Below are 21565 nucleotides of genomic sequence, written 5' to 3' on the forward strand. Positions count from 1 at the left end.
TAGGGTACTTTTTAAAAATTCAGATTTCTGAAAGTGGTGGTCTGAACATGTGTTTATCTTTAAACTTCCTCTCCAAATCCTATCAAAATGACAAGAAACAAACAAAAAGGATAAACCCACAAGAACAAAAAGAATAAGAAAGAAGAAAAGAGACGCTGACAACATTTTGGATACGCGCAAGTAGATGGGCAAGAAGTAATAAACACTTAGCAGGCTAGAAAATGTGGAAACTTTAATGTCTGTGAGGACGGGGGTGGGGTGGTTATCCACAAAGGCTCAGGAATTTGAGGTACTCCTGAAAAGATGGGTGAGACGTGGGACTAAAGACAAAAAGGTTTTTAAGTCTGTGTTAAGAAATAATTATGGGTTTAAGATCTCTCTCCTACTCCACGTAACAAGGGCCCTACCCCTCCCCAATTCAACAGAAGGTGGGAGGTTCACTCTCTGGAGAAATGAACCAGTGAGGTTCTAGGCACGGTGCGAGCAGGGGTGAAACACATATGAGGAAGAGGAGGATTTGGGAAAGTCTACTCTTTGGATGATACTGCGGTTAAATGTACGGCGCTTAGCAGTAGAAGGAAAAGCAGGGAAGATGTTTAACTGCATCTGTTCTACTGAGCTTATCACAAATTATGGTTCTTCAGCTATATTCATCAAACTCCTTTCTAGAAAGAGCTACGGAAATGGTAGCACATCTAATAAATGTCTTTACTATGCAAGAGTAAAGAGATTCTCTACTACTCAAGTCATGTGTGTGAAAGCAAATTTTGGCAGCTATGCAGCAGCACGGCCTGGGGCAAGAAGTTAAGACATTTTAACTGGGCACCGAAGGAAATGTCCACGTGTCATTAACTCGAGGAATAGACTCCTTCCCTTTTTTTCCTTGTCACCACCTCCACAATTATTTTTCAAAGAAAAAGTAATTTAAATTACATCTTAAATGTGTACCTCTCAAAGAAAATGTGTGAGAAAAACAAATATTACACATGAAGCTATTCCAGAGAACACAGATCTGCCCTTGCAGTACTTGGACAGCTTGGATTTTTTTTTTCTCTTTTTTTTTTTCTGTTTTCTTTTGTTTTTTTTTTTTTTTCTAACTGTTGTAGCAACTTTCTATGCTATAAATATTGAATGACTTAACAATCTGGATCAGAAGGAAAAATGAGAACGCCAGAACCCAAACATAAAGTGTACCATCATTACAAAGCTGGAGAAATATATCCCTAAAGCATTAATACTAAGTATTATTCCTGCTAAAACTCTGTATTATTTGTAGGAAAGAATCCTCTTGATAAAATATATCAACCATTAAGTTTTACTTACTCACTGGATGCATTTACCAGTGGAGAAATATATGCCATTGCTCCAAGGACCACCCCACACTATCCCTCCACATCCAGCTTTTTTTTGCCATTTACTCCTAGCCACCAAGCCTGTGGGCACCAGATCAAAGTCACAGACCTTGTCCCTCAGCCACATCAGGACGGTCCAACCTGGCCTCTCTGTGCTGTCCCTCTGCCACCTTCACAGCAACAGCGCGGCAAATGGCCCCCAGCTTCCTGTCCAGAGAGCGAACCCCTGCCTCTCTGGTGTACCTGTCATCAAAGAAAAATATTTTATTTTTGGCTAAACACCACCTGTAAAAATAGAAGTCATGTGATTAACAACTATCCTAAAGGAAGTGTACATTTAAAAGTTTATTACAGTTTCTTGAGTACTAACTGCCTCACCTTTAAAAATTCCTCAGTAAAGTATTCTTATTTCTTAAATATTCAGAGTATTTCCAGCAACAACTTTTCCTTTTATATAGAATATCTTGGACTATTACGCTATACTTAAAAATGAATTATTGGTTCTTCAATTTATAGCACCAAAGTAAATTTAGCAGCACATAAAGCATGATTTACTCCTTGATGATATGTGTAAGAGCTTTCTTAAAATCTGTCGATTTAAGAAAATTCTGATAAATTTATTATACAGGAAACATTGCTGAAAGAATCAGAAAAATAATTTTTTTTCTAAACTAAAGCAAAAATAATTTGAGACAGAAATCTAGTCTTTACCTGGAACTGTGCTAATTACCCCTATTTAGTGTCTTTTCATTGTAGAGACTTAGACTAAAGAAAGAAATATGCTAATGATGCAAGCAGTGTGATAAAATGGAAAAGGTTCTAAATGTGCTTAAGCAGAGCTGTCTTAAAAAACATATATGTTAGACTCAAATTCCATAAGCCACTTCATAATCCTTTATACAGTACAATCATTTTTGGCCACCCAGCTCTGGATGAGTTTGAATGGACAGCATCAGCTAGAGAATGCAGTTTTATCTGAAAAACTGGATTTGATTAGGCAGTCAGACATATATTCAAGACTCTGGGGAAGCAGATTTTTTAAGTTCTGAGAAAAGACAAATAAAATTCTTGGCTAAACACTCTAAAGTAAAAAACTAATTTCAATCAAAGGAATAGGAAGATAAAGGAATAAAGTCCATATTATACAAATGCATGTAATTTCAGTAAGAAAGAAAATAGGGAGGCACTTTAAAAATAAACAAACCAACATGTAAAAACAAAAACAAAAACCTAATGTAGCTTCCTAGACAACTATTTGATGAGCTCAGATGAAAGGGTCTGGACAAAAGATGAAAGAGAAGGGCCTGAAGATGCTTACAGAGGGATGGTGTGAACATGCAGAAATGGTACCAGGAAGTTCAGAATCAACTGGAGCTTGCCAAAAATAATAAGGACATCAGCAACAAAGAAATACTTTTTTAGGTGTTTAGAACAATCATGGGCTAGGAACTAATGCAGACAGTATAATATTAACAGCGACTGGAGGAACGTAGACACATCAACTGCTGGTTTGGTTTAGTAATTTTAAACCAAAAAAAGGAAGAATCACCAGTGTCAAATAAGAATTGGTTAATGTTTCCTAACCATGACTAGATGATCATGAAGACGCTAATTTTCAGAGGACATAAAACTAACGTACTGGATGATAATCAAGATGAAAAAAAAAATCAATTTGCTGCAATGGTAGCTGAAACTAACATGTATATTAAAATATACATAATTGTAAACGTCTACATCTGGGCTTTAAAAAATTCAACCCTATAAAGATGGAATGAGATAGACCAAGTGCAGCAGAAATTCAAAGAACTAAAGGTGTTGCGTAACTATATGTGCAATAGGCAAGAGGATAACCTAAGAGAGCTAAGAATCTTGAGACACAGTCATAAAATAATATAGTCAGAGTAAGAAAATCAGTGGTCTTCTTACACCGTGAACTGTTTAGGCTATGTCTGAAACACTGAGTTCTGCTCTGGGTGTTTATTTTAAAAGAGACATTGGCATCACAGGAGTCATTCAGAAGAAGACTAATCAGGAAGGTGAAAAGTCTTGAAAATGGGTCAAGAGGAATGGTAAAGAGAATAGGAATATTTAGTCTGAAGAAGAGAACAGTTATGGGATGTGGACCTGACAGCATTTTTTTTTTAATGCCAGAAGGGCTGTACAAGGGAGGAATTAGATTCTAGGTGTTACATATAGGGCACAATGAGAAAACTATAGGGAGGTGAATATAAAGACTCTTTTCTAACAATTATATTTACTCACCAAGGAGTGGTTTGCAGTAAGCAGTGTAATTCAAGCAGTCTAGTGACCCTGGGAGGTAAGGAGGACTAGATGACTTCTAAGACTTCCTCCCCTCCTCCCAAACATTATGGGTCTATGACCACAACACAGGAAAAGATGAAAAACACATGAAAGATGAAAATCTATGTCCTAAGTTGGGTAACTCACTAAATACCCAAAACTTGCCTGGAGTAGCAAATACCTGTGCTGTTTTTATAAATATTAAAACTGCTCAGAGAAATTTCCTGATGTTCACAGCTTTTAATAGCTGATGTTTTGAGCTAACAAGTATATAAAAAAGAAATAATTCTCCAGGCAACAATTGGGAAATACAAATAGTGATTATTCTTCAAGTCATTAGTATTTAGTTCCAGATAAGCTATGAATGGATATTTTTCTCTACCACTCATATTTTACAGATGGGGAAGCTATCAAAAAGGTTAAGTGACTTGTTGAAAGTTACCCAAAGACATGAGAGGTATTATCTGGAATAATGATATTTTTGGAAGACTCTGGTGCAGAAATCACCTACTTTATTTCCCCTGGCATTATCCACACAATAAATCACAAGTTAAGAAAAGGAACTCCTAGGTCAGATTGAGTCTTACTTGTTTCATAAGTAAATTTAAACAGACTTCCAAATAGACTTCCTTAAGAAGGCTGGCTTAGATCAAAGAGCAGCCTGACTGGCCAAACTCTAAGTCAAAGTTCAAAACAGAGGGAGACTGCACTTCTTTTGAAAAAACAGCGGTTACTGGGAACGGGCTGCATGAGGAGCCCTGGCAGCCTGACACAATTTGCCAGATGATGCAACAGACCTGCAATACTGAGCCAGGAAAACTGTGAGAGGCTATTGTAGATAGAAATTCTCAACAGGATATATTTTCCATTCAAACATGCAATCTATAAATTAGACTCAGCAATACTCGACTCAGATAATTTATGTGCTGCTTGCCACGGGCTTAACCACTTGGTAGCTAACTCGGGAATATACCTTCTCCGTTGTTCTGGTGTTAATTCCAAAGATGAAAACACTAAGGATTTTTTTAAATCTCTCAAAGAGAAGAAAAGAAAATCTGAATAACTTAAAACTGATGTCTGAAAGTACCATCTCACCTCTCAGGAGAATTCAACTTTCAAGATCCTGGGACATAAAAGGTGTCTCAATATTTTCCATGTTTTTGGTTGTTAAATTTATCGAATTAATCCCTTATATTGCAACTGTGGAAAAGTTGAAATTCTGGCTCAACTGAAGTCCTTAGTTAGCTATGAAGATACTCTAAATGCTTTCCCTGTGAATTTCTGCCTAATACAGAGCCCTGTGTAAATCAATAGTTATGGAAATGCTTGCTGGGAATCTGTTGGAGAGAGAGAAATGGATGCTGTGAGTTGCCAGTGAAATAGGAATCCCCTTTTCGGATCTGAACATTATTGAAGCCTCAGGACGGCTGACTAACCTGGTGATGATGTCGAGAGTAGTAACCTGAGGGATCTGAATCTGCTGAGGAGTCAGCCCATGCTGTTCCAGTTGCTTCGGGATCAAGTGCCTGTGGGCAATCTCTATCTTTTCCTCTTGTGTATACCCTGGAAAAGAAGCGATTTTGCTTTGTGATTGTTCACAGTGCTTCCACAGTGCCATGCTTCACTAATAAATCCAACACAGATGCAATGGATCTTGGATTTAGAATGAATTTAAATATGACTTCAACTAAGATTATAATCAGAATAAAGAAATTTAATCTCCAATCAATAATTCTTAAAATTTCCAACTTTTTCACAAACAAAACAAGCACTTAACTAAATAAGCACAGTGTTTGAAAGTCTTCTGATTAAATGATATCTCTCTCAAAGAAGAGAAAAAAATCTCAGTTTCATTAACTTAGAGATAATTACCTCCTTAACTCAAATGCGAGTTTTTATTATTTAACAGGAAAATAATGCATCCCTTTTCTTTAGCATAATTTGACACGTAATTGAAAACACTGACAGCAGCAACAACAGAGACCTCAATTAAGACTTCAAGGGAAGAGCTGCAAAGGAGCTATTTCCAGAGCTCCGACTATAAACTTTAGCAACAAACAAAACAGAAACTAAGACTTCCCTATAAAAGTTTTATTCCTTACATGCTGGAATTATACATATAATTTATATATTTAAAAGACTTCATGGTCTTATCTACTTAAAAGCCTCAACGAGTATAAATGTACTTTGTCTTTAAAACAAATGTCCCCCACAATAATTGCCCCTTTCCACTTAACAAGCAAAAATTAAAAAGATGAATTGACAAGGCATCTTTTGAGCAGAAAAAGGAAATTAAAAACACCAGAAAAGCTAGAAGATAGGATAACCAAAACTGCAGAAGAAGGTGGCATCATATGTCCACCTCTGCAGCAGCTGCCCTGATTATTTCACTTCACGTTAGTATATCTTATGGATTTTGATTTGGAGTTTCCAGGCAACTGGATCTCATTACTTACTTATTTTAGTGTTATAAATAGGCACAAAGCAAGTTTAAAGTTCTCCACCATATTTTAAAATTAAATATAGGGCCGTGCAGGGTTCACAGATAACTAAGAAATCCAATTATCATTTACTGGAGGGTGAAAATATATTTCAGTTTAATATGAAATATATATTTAGATTATACTCTATTTTTTATTTTAAAAGATACCCACTGACATTTGATCTCTTCTAGGGAAAAATAATTCTGAGCAATTTAAATAAGGTGAAAACACTGGGATTTATTTAGTGTTAGTAACTAAAGGACTTTTTTTTACACACTCCAGTGAAGGGGAAGACATGGTAAAAAAAAAAAAAAAAAAGTATATAACTACTTGACAGATTCGACTAAAAAGAAGAAGAATTTAAAAGCACCCTGTACTTTTATATAAAAATGAGGCCAGCTGTAATAAAAAGAAAGTTTTAGGACCTATTTCTTAACAAGAATAAATGATTACACTTTCCAAGAGATGGTAAAAACTTCAAAATCTGATAGACAGGAAGCTACATTGGGTATGTAAAGACCTATTTTTGTGTTTTAGACACTTACTTTAAAAAAAATAAATTATTTTTATCTATAATTTTAGAAATTGCTTCAAAGAAGAATATCTTGTTTTCCATAAAAATGATCATTCTTTTATGCTAAGTTAAATCTGAAAGTGTTATGTTGTATACAACGTACATACACTCTTGTCTGTCATGGTTAAAACAAACAAAATTTTGCAAAATTTTGTAGACTTTGAATCTACAATATATAAAAGCTGGTTTAAATGCCAGATTCAGAACTTCTGAAGATCATACACTGGCAAATCAACTTTTTACTCAAAACTCCACAGCTCGACCAGTTTTGAAGAGTTATGCTCAGAAAAGCAAGAAATAGCTTTTTATTGATCAAAATCATTATTTAACAATCATTATTTAACAAAATAATGATTCTGTTTACAAATCAACTACCTGGCACCTGAATGATCTCCATTCTGTCCAACAAAGCAGGTGGAATAGTAGCAGTGGTGTTGGCAGTAGCTATAAAAAGAACTTGGGAAAGGTCAAAGGCCACATTTAGGTAATGATCTGTGAAGTTATGGTTTTGTTCAGGATCCAACACCTGTGGGAGAACAATAAACATTTAAACAGATTCAGTAGTTCCAAAAGAAAGCTGTATAAATTAAAACATGATATTTCTGCTCAATACAGTTAGTTCGGGAAATATGGGGATAACACTAAAACTAAAATTTTTTGAACATATGTAAGTACAGAGAAACAAAAATTAGCCATTCAAGCTGTTCTCAAATCTATTAATGACTCACTGCGTGGCCATAAATAAGTTATCAATCCTGCAAAACCGGTTTCCCTCTTGGTAACACACCCTCTCTTAACTGCTATGGGAATATTAAGTAAACGTGTACAGCATTTTGAAATTCTTAGGTAACAGGTAAAATAATAATTAGTATATTCCTCCTCAAACATTATCAGAAAGTCTTTAACAGGTTTTTTTTCCTTTTGGTTGCGTCACGGCATGTGGGATCTTAGTTCCCTGACCAGGGATCGAATCCACGCCCCCTGAAGTGAAAGCGCGGAGTCCTAACCACTGGACCGCCAGGAAATTCCCCTAACAGTTTTTAAAAAAGTAAAACCTTTCTGTTTATAATGAGCAAAATATTACTATCTCTTAAAAATATTTTAGTTGGATAAATGAGATAATTTACCAATTAGGTTCTTAAAACGTTGAACAATTGTATGTTAAGGAGAATATATCTTCTTAGATTACTGCTCAAATGCTCCAAGTCGTAGGCACTCGCAGTGAAGAGGCCTACACTGGACTTAAAAGAAGGCAATGAGTGGCTTCCACACGTTCTGACCTTCAACATATTACCACTTTCACTTAGACTAGGTTAGTATAGATATAAATAGGGTTGACATGCACAGGCAAAAAGGAAGCAAAACGACTAAAATACTTACCACTCACAATTTTACTATATAACTATCTTTTCCTTGCTTCTGATTCCCTTTCTAAAGTTTTACTTGTTTTTAAATATATCCACAAGTTAATTCGAAGCCCTTTACTCTTGAAAACTCTTGAATTTTGTTAAACATTCATTGTTATTGGCAACTCAGTGTGTATCTAGATTACAATTCCTAGAAAGTTCTACTATTCATATTTTCACAAGACTTAATAATGTTTAATGTTATAAAAATGTTACTTTCAAGTCATCAAAGACAATTTTAATTATGTTCAGCATAAATTGGTTAAGTGTGATATTACTGTCTACCAACTACCTGAAAACTATTCATCTATGTATGGCAATCTTAGTTAAACCCACTGTCTAGTTAAATAAAAATCTATCATTTAATGGCTATAATTAAATTTAATACATACATGTTAGATATGTTACTGTTCAAGTGAAGTTAATTTTTTTTTTCCCTTAAAATTTTAAGACACTGAGGTTTTGGGACTTCCCTGGTGGTGCAGTGCTTAAGAATCCGCCTGCCAATGCAGGGGACACAGGTTCAAGCCCTGGTCTGGGAAGACCCCACAAGCCGTGGAGCAACTAAGCCCGTGTGCCACAACTACTGAGCCTGCGCTCTAGAGCCCGTGAGCCACAACTACTGAGCCCGCATGCCACAACTACTGAAGCCCGTGCGCCGAGAGACTGTGCCCTGCAACAAAAGAAGCCACCTCAATAAGAAGCCCACGCACCGCAACGAAGAGTAGCCCCCGCTCGCCACAGCTAGAGAAAGCCTGTGCACAGCAACGAAGACCCAATGCAGCCAAAAGTAAATAAATAAAAAATAAATAAATTTTAAAAAAAAGACACTGAGGTTTTAAAAAGTAGGAAAATTAATAAAGCAAGGCTCCTGAGTTATGAATGAGGTCTTTTAAAGTGTATTACAGGATACCTAGGTTATGAGGACAGAAAATCAGTGATGCCCAATTTGCCTACCTCCATCTTTTATTTAGGAAAATACAAAAAGATATGTAGAGTTTAAGCAACATCAGAAATAGTAATCCTTAGTCTGCCAGATAAAAAGCATTTCTAGGAACCATACTCAAATGAAACCTTACGGTAAACTGGTGAGTTCACGGAGGGACAAGAATTACAGTCAGAACTTTCTAGCCATCAAACCTCTGCTTTTCCCCCAAACTTCAGAGTCAGGGCTTCCATGGCCCAACTCACCCACATAAAAGAGCAGATTCCAAGAATGACCAGAGCTGTTTTTTCTCTTCTCCTGATTAAAAGGTATTTCTACATAAACCCGAAACTATAATTCCTACCTACGGAGTATGACTAGGAATGCAAACAGCTGTGATATGACATTTTATTCTTAGGGACGTGAAGTCAGAGGTAGGATAAACTCTGGGAAGAGGTGTACACTGAGAAGTTTTCTTCAGTAAGTTTCTAGCAAGAGAAGAACTACAGATGTTTGTAGGCAATCCAGGAATATACTCCGCTTATTACACATGATGTGGCAACTGTCACCTTTAAGTATGATACTATGGTGATACTTTTTAAAAGTCTGTATCTTTTAGGGATAGATGCTAAAATATTTATGAAAAGATATGATGTCTGGAATTTGATTCAAAATAAATAGGAGTGGGATGAGGGAGACTGGGTAGGAATAGATGAAATAAGATTGGTCATGAGATGGTAATTATTAAAGGTGGGTTACAAGTTTTACGGTTCATTATCCTATTTTCTCCACTTTTGTTACGGTTGATATTTTCCACAACAAAAAGTAAAAATAAATAAATAAAGTAAAATAAAGTAACTAAAATCAACTCTGGAAGCCACATACAAATACTGTAGAAATTAAATCAGTGATGATGACAAGGTTGAGAAAAATGTCCAGAGCACAGAAGAAAAAGGCAGTAAAGCTACGTAGGGGAAATATATGGAAAAAATAACGATACCTAATTCATAGATAATTGATATAACTAAAGAAGGGGTCTCAGCAAATGTAAAATCGGATATAATTAAAGAAATTACCAAGAAAATATTCTAGAAGACTCAACACTACAGATTGAAAAGCCTCAGACTCCTCTTGTGCAATAATAAATGACAGAATGTTAGGATAACAGCTACAGAATTTTCAAGCAAACTTATGACTACTTTAAAATGTTTTAAAAATATTTTATTACACAGAATACATGCCACAACACATAAGATACAAAGGATAACAAAGTGAACACCTGTGAACCGACTACCCAATTGTGACTACATCTGTATTTTGTGTTTAGATGAGCGGTCACCAAAGTGGAATGTTTAGAATAACCCACCAAAGCGCAAGTAGAAAATATGAGTACATATATTCACCTTTATGTATCTATAAATACTAGAAAGAAATTAGTTTTTAAAATATTTAATATACAAAATGAAGTAATGCCCTCACTTGGAATACACGTTACACACATGAGATATTCTAAGAGAAGAGTAGAAATCCCATAACATACTGGGCTGATGTGGGGCCCTCACTCATCTGCTTTAACTGTAATTATAGCACAACTGCAGTCCATGTGTGCCTGATTAACTGTTTTTACAGAATATAAATGGATAAATGGAGTGTTTAAAAAAATTCCTGCAAAATATCATTAAAGATAATAGAGGCAAAGATGTGAACAACAAGAAAATGATAAGAGTTGACACTTTTACTTCTGGAATAAGCTTTGATAGCCACATTATAAAATAAAAACAATTATCTAATTAGAATACATTGTTTGCACTAAAAATAATTACTTTTAAAAATTTATTCTGTGTGTGTTGTACATATAAATATCTAACATTACTACAATGGTACATTTATGTTATGTTTATATTACATATTTATCCTTTGTTATGGATTGAACTGTGTCCCCTCAATGTGACTATATTTGGAAATAGGGCCTTTAAGGAGGAAATTAAGGTTAAAAGAGGCCATAAAGGTGGGGCTCTTATCCAATATGACTGGTGTCCTTATAAGAAGAAAGAGAGAGACCAGGGATGCAGAAGCACAGAGAAAAGGTCATGCGAGGACACACTGAAAAGGCAGCCATCTGCAAGCCATGGAGGAGACCTCAGGAGAAATCAAACCTGCCAACAACTTGATCTTGGACTTCTAGCTTTCAAAACTGTGAGAAAATACATTTGTTTGTTTTTTTTAAGCCACCCAGTCTGTGGTATTTTTGTTATGACAGCCTTAGCATTCTAATACACCCTTATTACATATGTATTTATATTATAGAGAGATATATTTTCAAAAATTTTTACTGATGGAATATGTGAACAAAACATATGGGGATTACTGGTGCAGACAACAAAGAGACCTTAGCAAATATAAAGGGCCTCAAAACATAACTTATAAACAAATCCTTAAAAAAAAGTAACCTGAAGATATATTCCATCTGAACAACAAATAAATCAAAATAAAAGGATCAGAAGCAATGAAATCATTTAAGCCCAGAATTCAAACTAAATGTATGAGGACACACCTTTAGAACAAGGGACTAAGGAAGTCTGAAAATCTGCTCCTCCATAAAAGCAATGAGAACTGGCAAATGTTTTCAAAATCAACTTTTTCAGTATTCTAGAAATTAACTTGCAACAACCTGTTTATTCAAGAAAAACAACTGAATCTCAGTAAATATAACAAGCTTTATGGTCTATTAACTTGCTTTACACCCTACCCTTCTCCCAAGTTCATGGTAGCCTTGAAAACTAATAGCCTCACAACCACAATAGCTGTGAAAACCAATAGCCTAGCAACCCCTATAAGGGGCAGAATAAGATCAGAGATCCCCAGAAGCCACATCTCCAGAGAATGTCACCCACCTGTCTGAAAGTTCCTTGGAAAGGCTCAATTCTCAGGATTTATCTTTATTTGACCTGACTCAGAGAACACTCTGAGTGAACAGCCCTATACTCAGGGCATTTGTCAAAAACAACCGACAGCAATTGTTTAACACTGCAGCTGCCTGAGGCAGCGATACCAGTTGGGACTAACAAGAGGCTGATCAAAAAACTTAAAAGAAAAAAATCTGGGTGATGAGATATTCATAGAGGCTTTTGAAAAGCTCTGAAATATTCCTAGGAATCTAGACGGTCATATATATGTATAGGACTCTAAGTATGATCAGGAAAGATCTGAGAAAGGCTTCAAAGCTCACCTCTGGCAGACACTGAAGCTGTATAAAAGCAAGAAGTGAAGGCTAAGGTAGAGTTATAAACTCTGCCCAAATGTTAAGCACAGAGCCCCTTGGAAAAGAGTGGGAGACCTATTGGTTCAGGCACTTAAGGAAATCTCTGTCCTACCATTAGCTGACCACTAAACAAGCAGCAACTTCAGTGGCCACCCATGACAAAGAATACAGACTTTACAGAAAGAGACCAGGAAAAACACTAAAACAAACCAAATAACAACAACAATAAACCAACAAATCCTTGAGGGAGTGAGAAATCTAATTATATTATTTAAAAATTATAACATTATATATGTTCAGTTTCAACAAAGAAATTATGAGACACATGAAGAAATACAAAAGTATGGCCTAAAATCAGTAAAAGAAAAAAAAAAAATAGTGAATAGAAATTGTCCCTGAGGAAGCCCAGATGTCAAACTTCTTAGACAAAGATTTAAAATCAGCTATTACACATATGTTCAAAAAAACTAATGCTCCAACATGGATGAACCTTGAAGATATTATGAAAAGTGAAATAAACCAGTTACAAAAAGACAAATACTGTATGATTCCACTTATATAAGATGAATAGATTAGTCAAACTTATAAAAACAGAAAGGAAAATGATAGTTACCAGGCACTGAGGAAGGAAAAAATGGAGAGTTGCTGTTTCATGAGTACAGAGTTTTGCAAGACAGAAAAGTTCTAGAGATTGGTGACATAAAAATGTGAATACACCTAACACTACTGAACTGTACACTTAAAAATGGTTAAGAGGGCAAATTTTATGCTAAGTGTATTTTACTACAATTAAAAAACAAAACTAAAGGAAACCACATCTGAAGAACTACAGGAAACTATGAAAACGATGTTCTAACAGATAGAAAAGATCAATAAAGAGACAGGAATCATAAAAAAAGAAGCAAATAGAAATTTTAGGATTGAAAAATATAGTAACTTAAATGAAAAATTCACTAGATGGGCTAACTAGCAATTTTAGCTGGCAGAAGAAAGAATCAATGAACTTGAAGACAGGTCAATTGAGATTAACCAATCTGAGGAACAGAAAGAAAAAAGCAAAGAAATGAACAGTGCCACAGGGACCTTCTGGACATTAGAAAGATTACCAACATACTCATATTGGAAGTTCAAGAAGAGGATAAAGAGAAAGGAGCATAAAGAATATCCAAAAAACATTAATTGACACATCTAATAAGCTCAACAAACCCTAAGTAAACTCAGAGATTCATACCTACACTCATCATAGTCAAACTATCAAAAGGCAAAGACAAAGAATCTTAAAAGCAATAAGAGAAAATACTGTTTTCATTAAGTACAAGGGACCCTCCATAAGATTAACAACTGACTTTGCATTAGAAACCATGAGGATGGAAAGCAGTAAGAAGACATACTGAAAGAAAAAAAGACTCAACCAAGAACTGTATACCCAACAAAGCTATCTTTCAAAGATGAAGAAGAAATTAAGACATTCCCAGATTTTAAAAAAAAGAAAAAACACTGAATCTGTAGCTAGCAGACCACACTATAAGAAATATTAAAAGCTGAAGTGAAAGGTCGCTAAACTGTATCCAAACACACACAAAAAAGAACACCAATAAAAGTAATTACATCAGTAAATATAAAAAACAGTATATGCGAAGGGGGAAGGGATAAATTAGGAGCTTGGGATTAACATACATACACTACTATATATAAAATAGATAGCCAACAAGGACCTACTGTATAGCACAGGGAGCTATATTCAATATTCTGCAATAACCTATATGGGAAAAGAATCTGAAAAAGAATGAATACATGTATATGTATAACTGAATCACTATGCTGCACACCTGAAACACAACATTGTAAATCAACTATACCCCAATAAAATTTTTTTAAAAAGACAGTATAATGCATTTTTGTTTGTGACTTTTATGTTCTCTTATCTGATTCAAAAAACTTCATTAAACGATAATTACAGCTGACCCTCATTATTCATGGATTTTATATTTGAAAATTCACCTACTTGCTAGAATTTATTTGTAACTCCAAAATTACTACTTGTAGTGCTTCTGCAGTCGTTTGCAGACATGGTATAGCACATCACCCAAGGTGCATAATCCCAGCTGAGGTCAAACAAGATGATGCTCTGCCTTCTTATTTTAATTCTCATATTCTAAGCAAGGATCCTCCCTGCAGTCTATTTAGTGCCAGGTTTTTTGCATTTTTGTGTTTTTTGTTAGTGATTCTGCCCTTTAAAAAGCCCCAAAGGCAGTGCTGAAGTGCTGTCTAGTGTTCCCGTGAGCAAGAAGGCCATGATGTGCCTTACGGAGAAAATACGTGTGTTAGATAGCTTCATTTGGGCATGAGTTATAGGGTTAATGGTCATGAGTTTAATGTTAATGAATCAACAATATATAAATAAGGCAACTTTAAACAGAAACACAAATAAAACAAGGTTATGTACTGATTGATGACGAATTGGCTTGCAGGAAGCTAACCCTGTATTTCTTCAAGGAGCAATAATTCAGTATTTGCTACTTCAGTGCTTGCTGCAACTTTATAGAACATAACTACTGCAAATAATGAGAAGCAACTACATATTACTGTGCTGATAAGCTTACAGTGTATAGAGACGTATTTTCTATGACAAAAATGGTACAAAAGAGGGCTGAGGGAAGGAGGGCTTGTTGAAACTAAGTTTTTACATACTATTTGCAATGGTTAATTTCATGTATCAACTTGGAGAGTGTTTTGGATGAAATTAATATTTACATCAGTGAACCTTGGGTAAGTTTGCCTCCATAATGTGGGTGGGCTTCATCCAAACAGCTGAAGGTCTGAAAAGAACAAAAAGACTGGCCTCCTTGAGCAAGAGGAAATTCTCCAGCAAACTGCCTTCAAACTTCGTCTACACCATCAGCTCTCTTTGGGTCTCAAGCCTGCTGGCCCACACTATAGATTCTGGACTTCCCAGCCTCCATAACTACATGAGTTAATTCCTTACAATAAATCTCTTTACATAAGTATATCTAGATATCTATCATATCTATAGATACACATGGATATAGATAATCTATATATTATAAATAAATCTATATATTCAATAATAGGTAAAACTGGGAAAAGATAAGCAAGGACATAGAAGACTTGAACAGTACTATCAACCAATTAGACATAACAAACACCTAGAGAGCAAGCCATCCAACAACAGCAGCAGTATACATATTCTTCACAAGTGCACATGCAAACATTCTCCAGGGTAGACCATAAGCAAGCCATTAAACAAATATCTATATTTCAAAACCCTGAAATCATACAAAGTATAATCTTTGACCACCATGCAATAAAATTAGAAATGAATAATTTTTAAAAATTTGGAAATTCACAAAAATATGAAATTAACCCCTAAATCACAAGGGAAAACAAAAAGAAATCACAAGGGAAATCGGAAAAAGAGCAAACTGAATACAAAGCAAGCAGAAGGAAGGATTAGAGAATAATCCTTAAATAAATGAAACTGTGACAAGAAAAACAATTGAGAAAAATCAATAAACCAAAAGTTGGTTCTTTGAATAGTTCAATAAAATTGACAAACATTTAGCCATACTGAGTAAGGAAAACAAGGACATTCAACTTACTAAATCAGGAATGACACAGGCCACATTACTATCAACCTTACAGAAATAAAAAAGAAATAAGAGCATACTATAAACAAACTTGTATGCCAACAAATTTGATAATCTAAATGAAATGGGAAAATTTCTAGAAAGATATAAACTATTGAAAGTAATCTGTTAAAAAGTAATAGAAAATCTGAATAGATCTTGCCATTCCTATCCATCATTGTACTGGAGGTTCTAGCCAGGGCAATTGGGGGTGGGGGGGAAGGCATCCAGACTGGAAAAAAGTAAAAGTATCTCTATTTGCATACGACATGATCTTGTACATGGAAAAAATCTAAGGAATCCACTAAAAAAACCATTAGAACTAATAAACAAGTTCTGAAAGGTTGCAGAATATAAGACTGATATACAAAAATCAATTTGTATTTCTTTACATAAGCAATGAACAATTTGAAAAAGAAATGAAGAAAATAATTCAATTTATTTTCTTCAATAGTATCAAAAAGAATAAAATACTTAAGAATACATTTAACAAAAGAATTGCAAGACATATACTCAAAAACCACAAAAACAAAGTTGAAAGAAATTAAAGACCTAAATAACAGAAGGACCCCCTGTTCATGGATTCAAAGAATTAATATTATTAATATGGCAATACTCCCCAAAGTGATCTACAGATTCAACAGAATCCCTATCAAAATTCTATTTAGGTTTTTTGTAGAAAGTGACAAGCTGATCCTAAAACTCATATGCAAGTAAAAAGGACCCAGAAGGGCTAGGCAATCTTGCAAAAGAAGAACAAATCAGGAGGATTCACACTTCCCAATTTCAATAATTTTTACAAAATTACAGTAATCAAGAGTGTGTGGTACTGGCATAAGGATAGAAATATGGATCAATGGTACAGTTGGAAGTCCAGAAATAAACCCTTACACTTATAGTCAACTGATTTTCCACAAGGGCAACATTACATGGAAAAAGAAGTCAACAAATGGTACTTGGGACAACTGGATATCCACAAGCAAGAGAATGAGACGGATCCTGACATCTCACACCACATACAGACATTAACTCAAAATGGATTATAGATCTAAATATAAGAACTAAAACTGTAAAACTCTTATAAGAAAATGTAGGAGTAAATCCTCATGACCTTGGATTAGGCAATGGCTTCTTAGATATGACATTAAAACCAAAATAACAAAAGAAAAATACATATAAATTAGACTTTATCAAAATTAAAACCGTTTTGTGCCTCAAAGAACACCACCAAAAAAGTGAAAAGAAAGCCCACAAAACTGGTGAAAATATTTGCAAATCATGTATCTCACAAGGGATTTATATCCAGAATATAAAAGGAACTCAACAAGAAAAAGACAAATACCCAATTAAAAATGTGCAAATCATTAAAATAGATATTTCTACAAAGAAGATATACAAATAGCCAATAAACACATGAAACGATGCTCAATATTATTAGCAATTAGGGAAATGAAAATCAAACCACAATGAGCTATCACTTCACACATACTAAACCAAATGGATGGCTAAAATAAAAAAGACAGACAATAACAAGTGTTGATGAGGATGCAGAGAAACTGGAACCCTCATACACTGTTAGTGAGGTAGTAAAATAGTGTAGCCACTTTGAAAAATAGTTTGGAAGTTTCTCAAAATGTTAAATACAGAATTTTCATATGATCCAGCAATTCTACTCCTAGTCATACACTGAGAACTGAAAACCTACGTTTACACAGAAACTTGTACATGAATGATCACAGCAACATTATTCAGAATAACCAAAAGGTGGGAACCACCCAAACATCCATCAACCGCTCAATGATAAACAAAATATGGTATATATTCATATAAGAGAATACTATTTAGCCATGAAAAGGAATGAAGTTCTGATGCATACAACATGGAGGAATCCTGAAAACACTAGGCTAAATGAAACAAGCTAGTCTCAAGAGGCCACATATTGTATGATTCTATTTATACGAAATATCCAAAACAGGTAAATCCACTGAGACAGAAAGATGAGTGGTTTCCAGGGGCTTCTGGTGGTGGGGGGGTATGGAGAGTGGCTGCTAATGGTACATGGGCAAAGACAGTGTTCCAAAATTAGATAATGTTCATGGCTGTATAACTTGTCAATATACTGAAAACCAAAGAATTGCACATTCAAAGGGGTGAATCTTATGGTTTGTGAATTATATCTCAATAAATTTGTTATTTAAAAAATAAGGGTGGGAAATATGTTTACAAAAAAGAATACAAAAACAAGACACTCTACACACTTCTTAAAATGGCCAAAATCCAAAACACTGACAACACCAAATGGTGGTGAGGATGTGGAACAACAAGAACTCTCATTCATTGCTGGTGGGAATGCAAAATGGTACAGACAACTTGGAAGACAGTTTGACAGTTTCTTACAAAACTAACATGCTCTTACCTTATGACCCCAGCAACTGCACTCCCTGGTATTTACTCAAGTGAGCTGAAAACTTACATCCACACAAAAACCTGCACACAAATGTTTACAGTAGCTTTATTCATAATTGTCAAAACCTAGAAATAACTAAGATGTCCTTCAATAAAGGGATAAACAAACTGTTGTACATCCATACAGTAGAATGTTATTCAGTGATAAAAAGAAATGAACTATCAAGCCAGAAAAAGACATGGAAGAATCTTAAATGCATACTACTAAGTGAAAGAAGCCAACCTAAAAAGGCTATATATACTGTGTAATTCCAACTATATGACATTCCTGGAACAGACAAAAATATGGAGACAGATCAGTGATTGCCAGGGACTTGGAGAGAGGGAGGGAGGAATGTGTAAGTGGGGCACACGGAATTTTTAGGGCTATGAAACTATATTCTTTGATACTGTAATGGTGGTACATATCATTTACACAGTCATCAAAACCCATACAATGTACAACACAAAGTGAACCCTGATGTAAAGTATGGACTTAAGTTAAAATAATGGATTAATACCGACTCATCAATTTTAAGGGGAAACTGGGGGAGGGAGGGGGAGAGGTTATATGGGACTCTTTGTACTTTCCACTCAAATTGTACTGTGGACCTAAAACTGCTTTTTTAAAAAAAGCTATTAATTTAAAAAAAAGAAAGAATATAAAAGTTGAAAATAGTTTCTGATAAAGATTCATAATGTAAAAAAATTAAGTCCTCTAAAGTAACTAGGTAGTGAGATGAGGAAGGGATAGATTACTGTGTATTAATTATTTCATTTTATACAAGGGAGGGAAAATATATTTCATTTATGATGCTGATACTTAGAGAAACAGAGATGCGTGATTTTTAACTGAAAGGTATCACAAGTAGTATTAAAAAAACAGAATACATGCTTTCTGATCTAACAAACTGTCCATACAGTTAATGACATAATTCAAAGGGAAAAACTAGGACCCTTTTTTAAAAAGGGGACAGAAAACAACCAAACCACAGATGTCAAAAGTCCCAACATACCAGTTAGTACAATATTTGAAAAAGCCTATTGAATATCCAGACTTCCAGGTAGAGTCAAAAGTAATCTAAAAATTGATTATATGAAATACTAATAAAACATAATGAAACAAGAAGGTTAAAAATTCAAAAAAAGCTGTACCTGGTATACACTAACAAAAAGGAAGGATGAACTGCAAAAGTATTACCAGCCTAAGGAGAAACCAAGGTAAGAATGGAACAAAGAAAATGGCTGTACGAGATAGCAGGAAATGGCCACAATGATGACATAACAAATAAATACTATTAAAATGTATATTAAAAAATTAGAAATTATAAAGTGAAACTGACAGAAAAAAAAACTGTCGTGGCAAGTTTAATGCACTTCTGTATATCACAACGTGCAGAAAAAATAAAGCTATAAACCTAGAGAATAGCAATCTCATAACACACATATATACTCTTGTTAAAATACTGCTGTATTCAGATATATATGTATACACAGACACACACACAAACTATCTTTCCTAGAATCTATGGAATATGTATAAAAACGGTTCCTCACTAAACTCCAAAATTAAGAAATTATTTAAATTACATACTTAGACAATACATAAGTGGTAGACAGTACATTTATTTAAGTTACATACTTAAACAAAACATAATAAACATCAAAATTATAACATTATTATAATACAAAAACAGTGAAAGTGGAAGTCAAAATTTTAACTACAGGCAGCTTAGAATAGTAGGTTTACAATACAGACAGCCCAACACCCTCTACTAGATGATACCACAGGACCCTTCTTTGAAAATACCAACTGGTCTAAGAGATAAGATTTATAGATCCTGAAACATGGGGAACCCCACCCCCAATTTATCACTATCTGATGAAGCCCACCAGGTATCAAGCCTCACATGTGCACACAAAATGTTCAATAATCTTAATGTCACACCTTATATATATATAAAGAGACATCAAAGAATCACCAAAGATTGGAGGAAAGCCCTAACATAAAACACAGGGGCCAAACAAACAAAAAAGGTAGAGAGACAAGGTGATTGAAATTAATGAGTTTACTAGCAAAGTTGTAGGATACAAGGTTAATATACAAAATACAAATTGTACTCTTTCTTTATATTAGCAATTATCAAAAATTGAAATAAAAAACAGCATCAAGAAATAGGAAATAATTTGAGATAAATTTGACAAAGTGCAAGAGCTGTATGCTGAAAGTGAAAAAACATTGCTGAGAAAGTTAGGAAGACCTAAAAAAAAACAGAGATACACCTGTTCACAGATGAGAAGAAACAATATTTTTAAGATGACAATTCTCCCCAAATGATCTACAGGTTCAAATGAAATGCCAATTAAAATCCCAGCAGAATCCCAGCAGACTGTTTTGCAGCAACTGACAAGCAGATTCTAAAATTTATATGGAAATGCAAAGAACCTAGAATAGCTGAAAAATTTTTAGACAAGAAAAGCAAAGCTGGACAACTAACACTAAATGATTTCAAGACCTATTATAAAGCAAAGTGATCAACTCAGTGTGGTATTGGCATAAACATAAATTAATGGAACAGTATAGGGAACTCAAAAATATAAAACACACATTTGACAAAGATGTCTAAGGCAATTCAACGGAGAAAAGATACTTTTTTTGACAAACAGTACTGGAACAATTAAATATCTATATGCAAAAAGAAAAGGAACCTTGACCCACACTATGCATCATATACAAAAATTCACTCAGCATGAATCATAGACTCAAATGTTAGAGCTAAAAATATGAAACTTCTAGAAGAAAACAGAAGAGAAAATCTGTGTGACCTTGGTTTAGTAAAGATTTCTTAATTACAACTCAAAAGAAACCATTAACAAAATTTTTTAAATTGGACTTTATAAAAAACAAAAACTTTTGCTCTTCAACAAACACTGTCAATAAAATATTTGAAGAAAATATCTGAAAAATATGTACCTGACAAAGGAAATCTATGTAGAACACATAAGGAATTCTTACAACTCAAGAATGAAAAGACAACTCAATTAAAAGGGAAAAGTAAAATTGGAATTTCATCAAAAGACACAAAGGATGGCCAATAATCACATGCAGAGATGCTCAACAAGTCATTAATCATTAGGGAGATGCAAACTAAAACCACAATGAGATGATA

General features: G+C 34.4%; 1 protein-coding gene across 1 annotated transcript in view; it reads right to left on the reverse strand.

The window, feature by feature from the left end:
• LONP2 (lon peptidase 2, peroxisomal) overlaps window positions 1-21565 on the reverse strand; it is a 96004-nt gene that overhangs the window by 31815 nt on the left and 42624 nt on the right. Inside the window, exons 9-11 of the mRNA XM_068529434.1 lie at window positions 7086-7236; window positions 5090-5216; window positions 1462-1595 (exon numbers count right to left, since the gene is read on the reverse strand). Of these exons, the coding sequence (XP_068385535.1) occupies window positions 1462-1595; window positions 5090-5216; window positions 7086-7236 (412 nt within the window). The remainder of the gene's footprint in view (window positions 1-1461; window positions 1596-5089; window positions 5217-7085; window positions 7237-21565) is intronic.

The sequence above is a fragment of the Eschrichtius robustus genome, chromosome 19 (assembly GCF_028021215.1).
Source record: "Eschrichtius robustus isolate mEscRob2 chromosome 19, mEscRob2.pri, whole genome shotgun sequence".
In the NCBI taxonomy this organism is placed as follows: Eukaryota; Metazoa; Chordata; class Mammalia; order Artiodactyla; family Eschrichtiidae; genus Eschrichtius; species Eschrichtius robustus.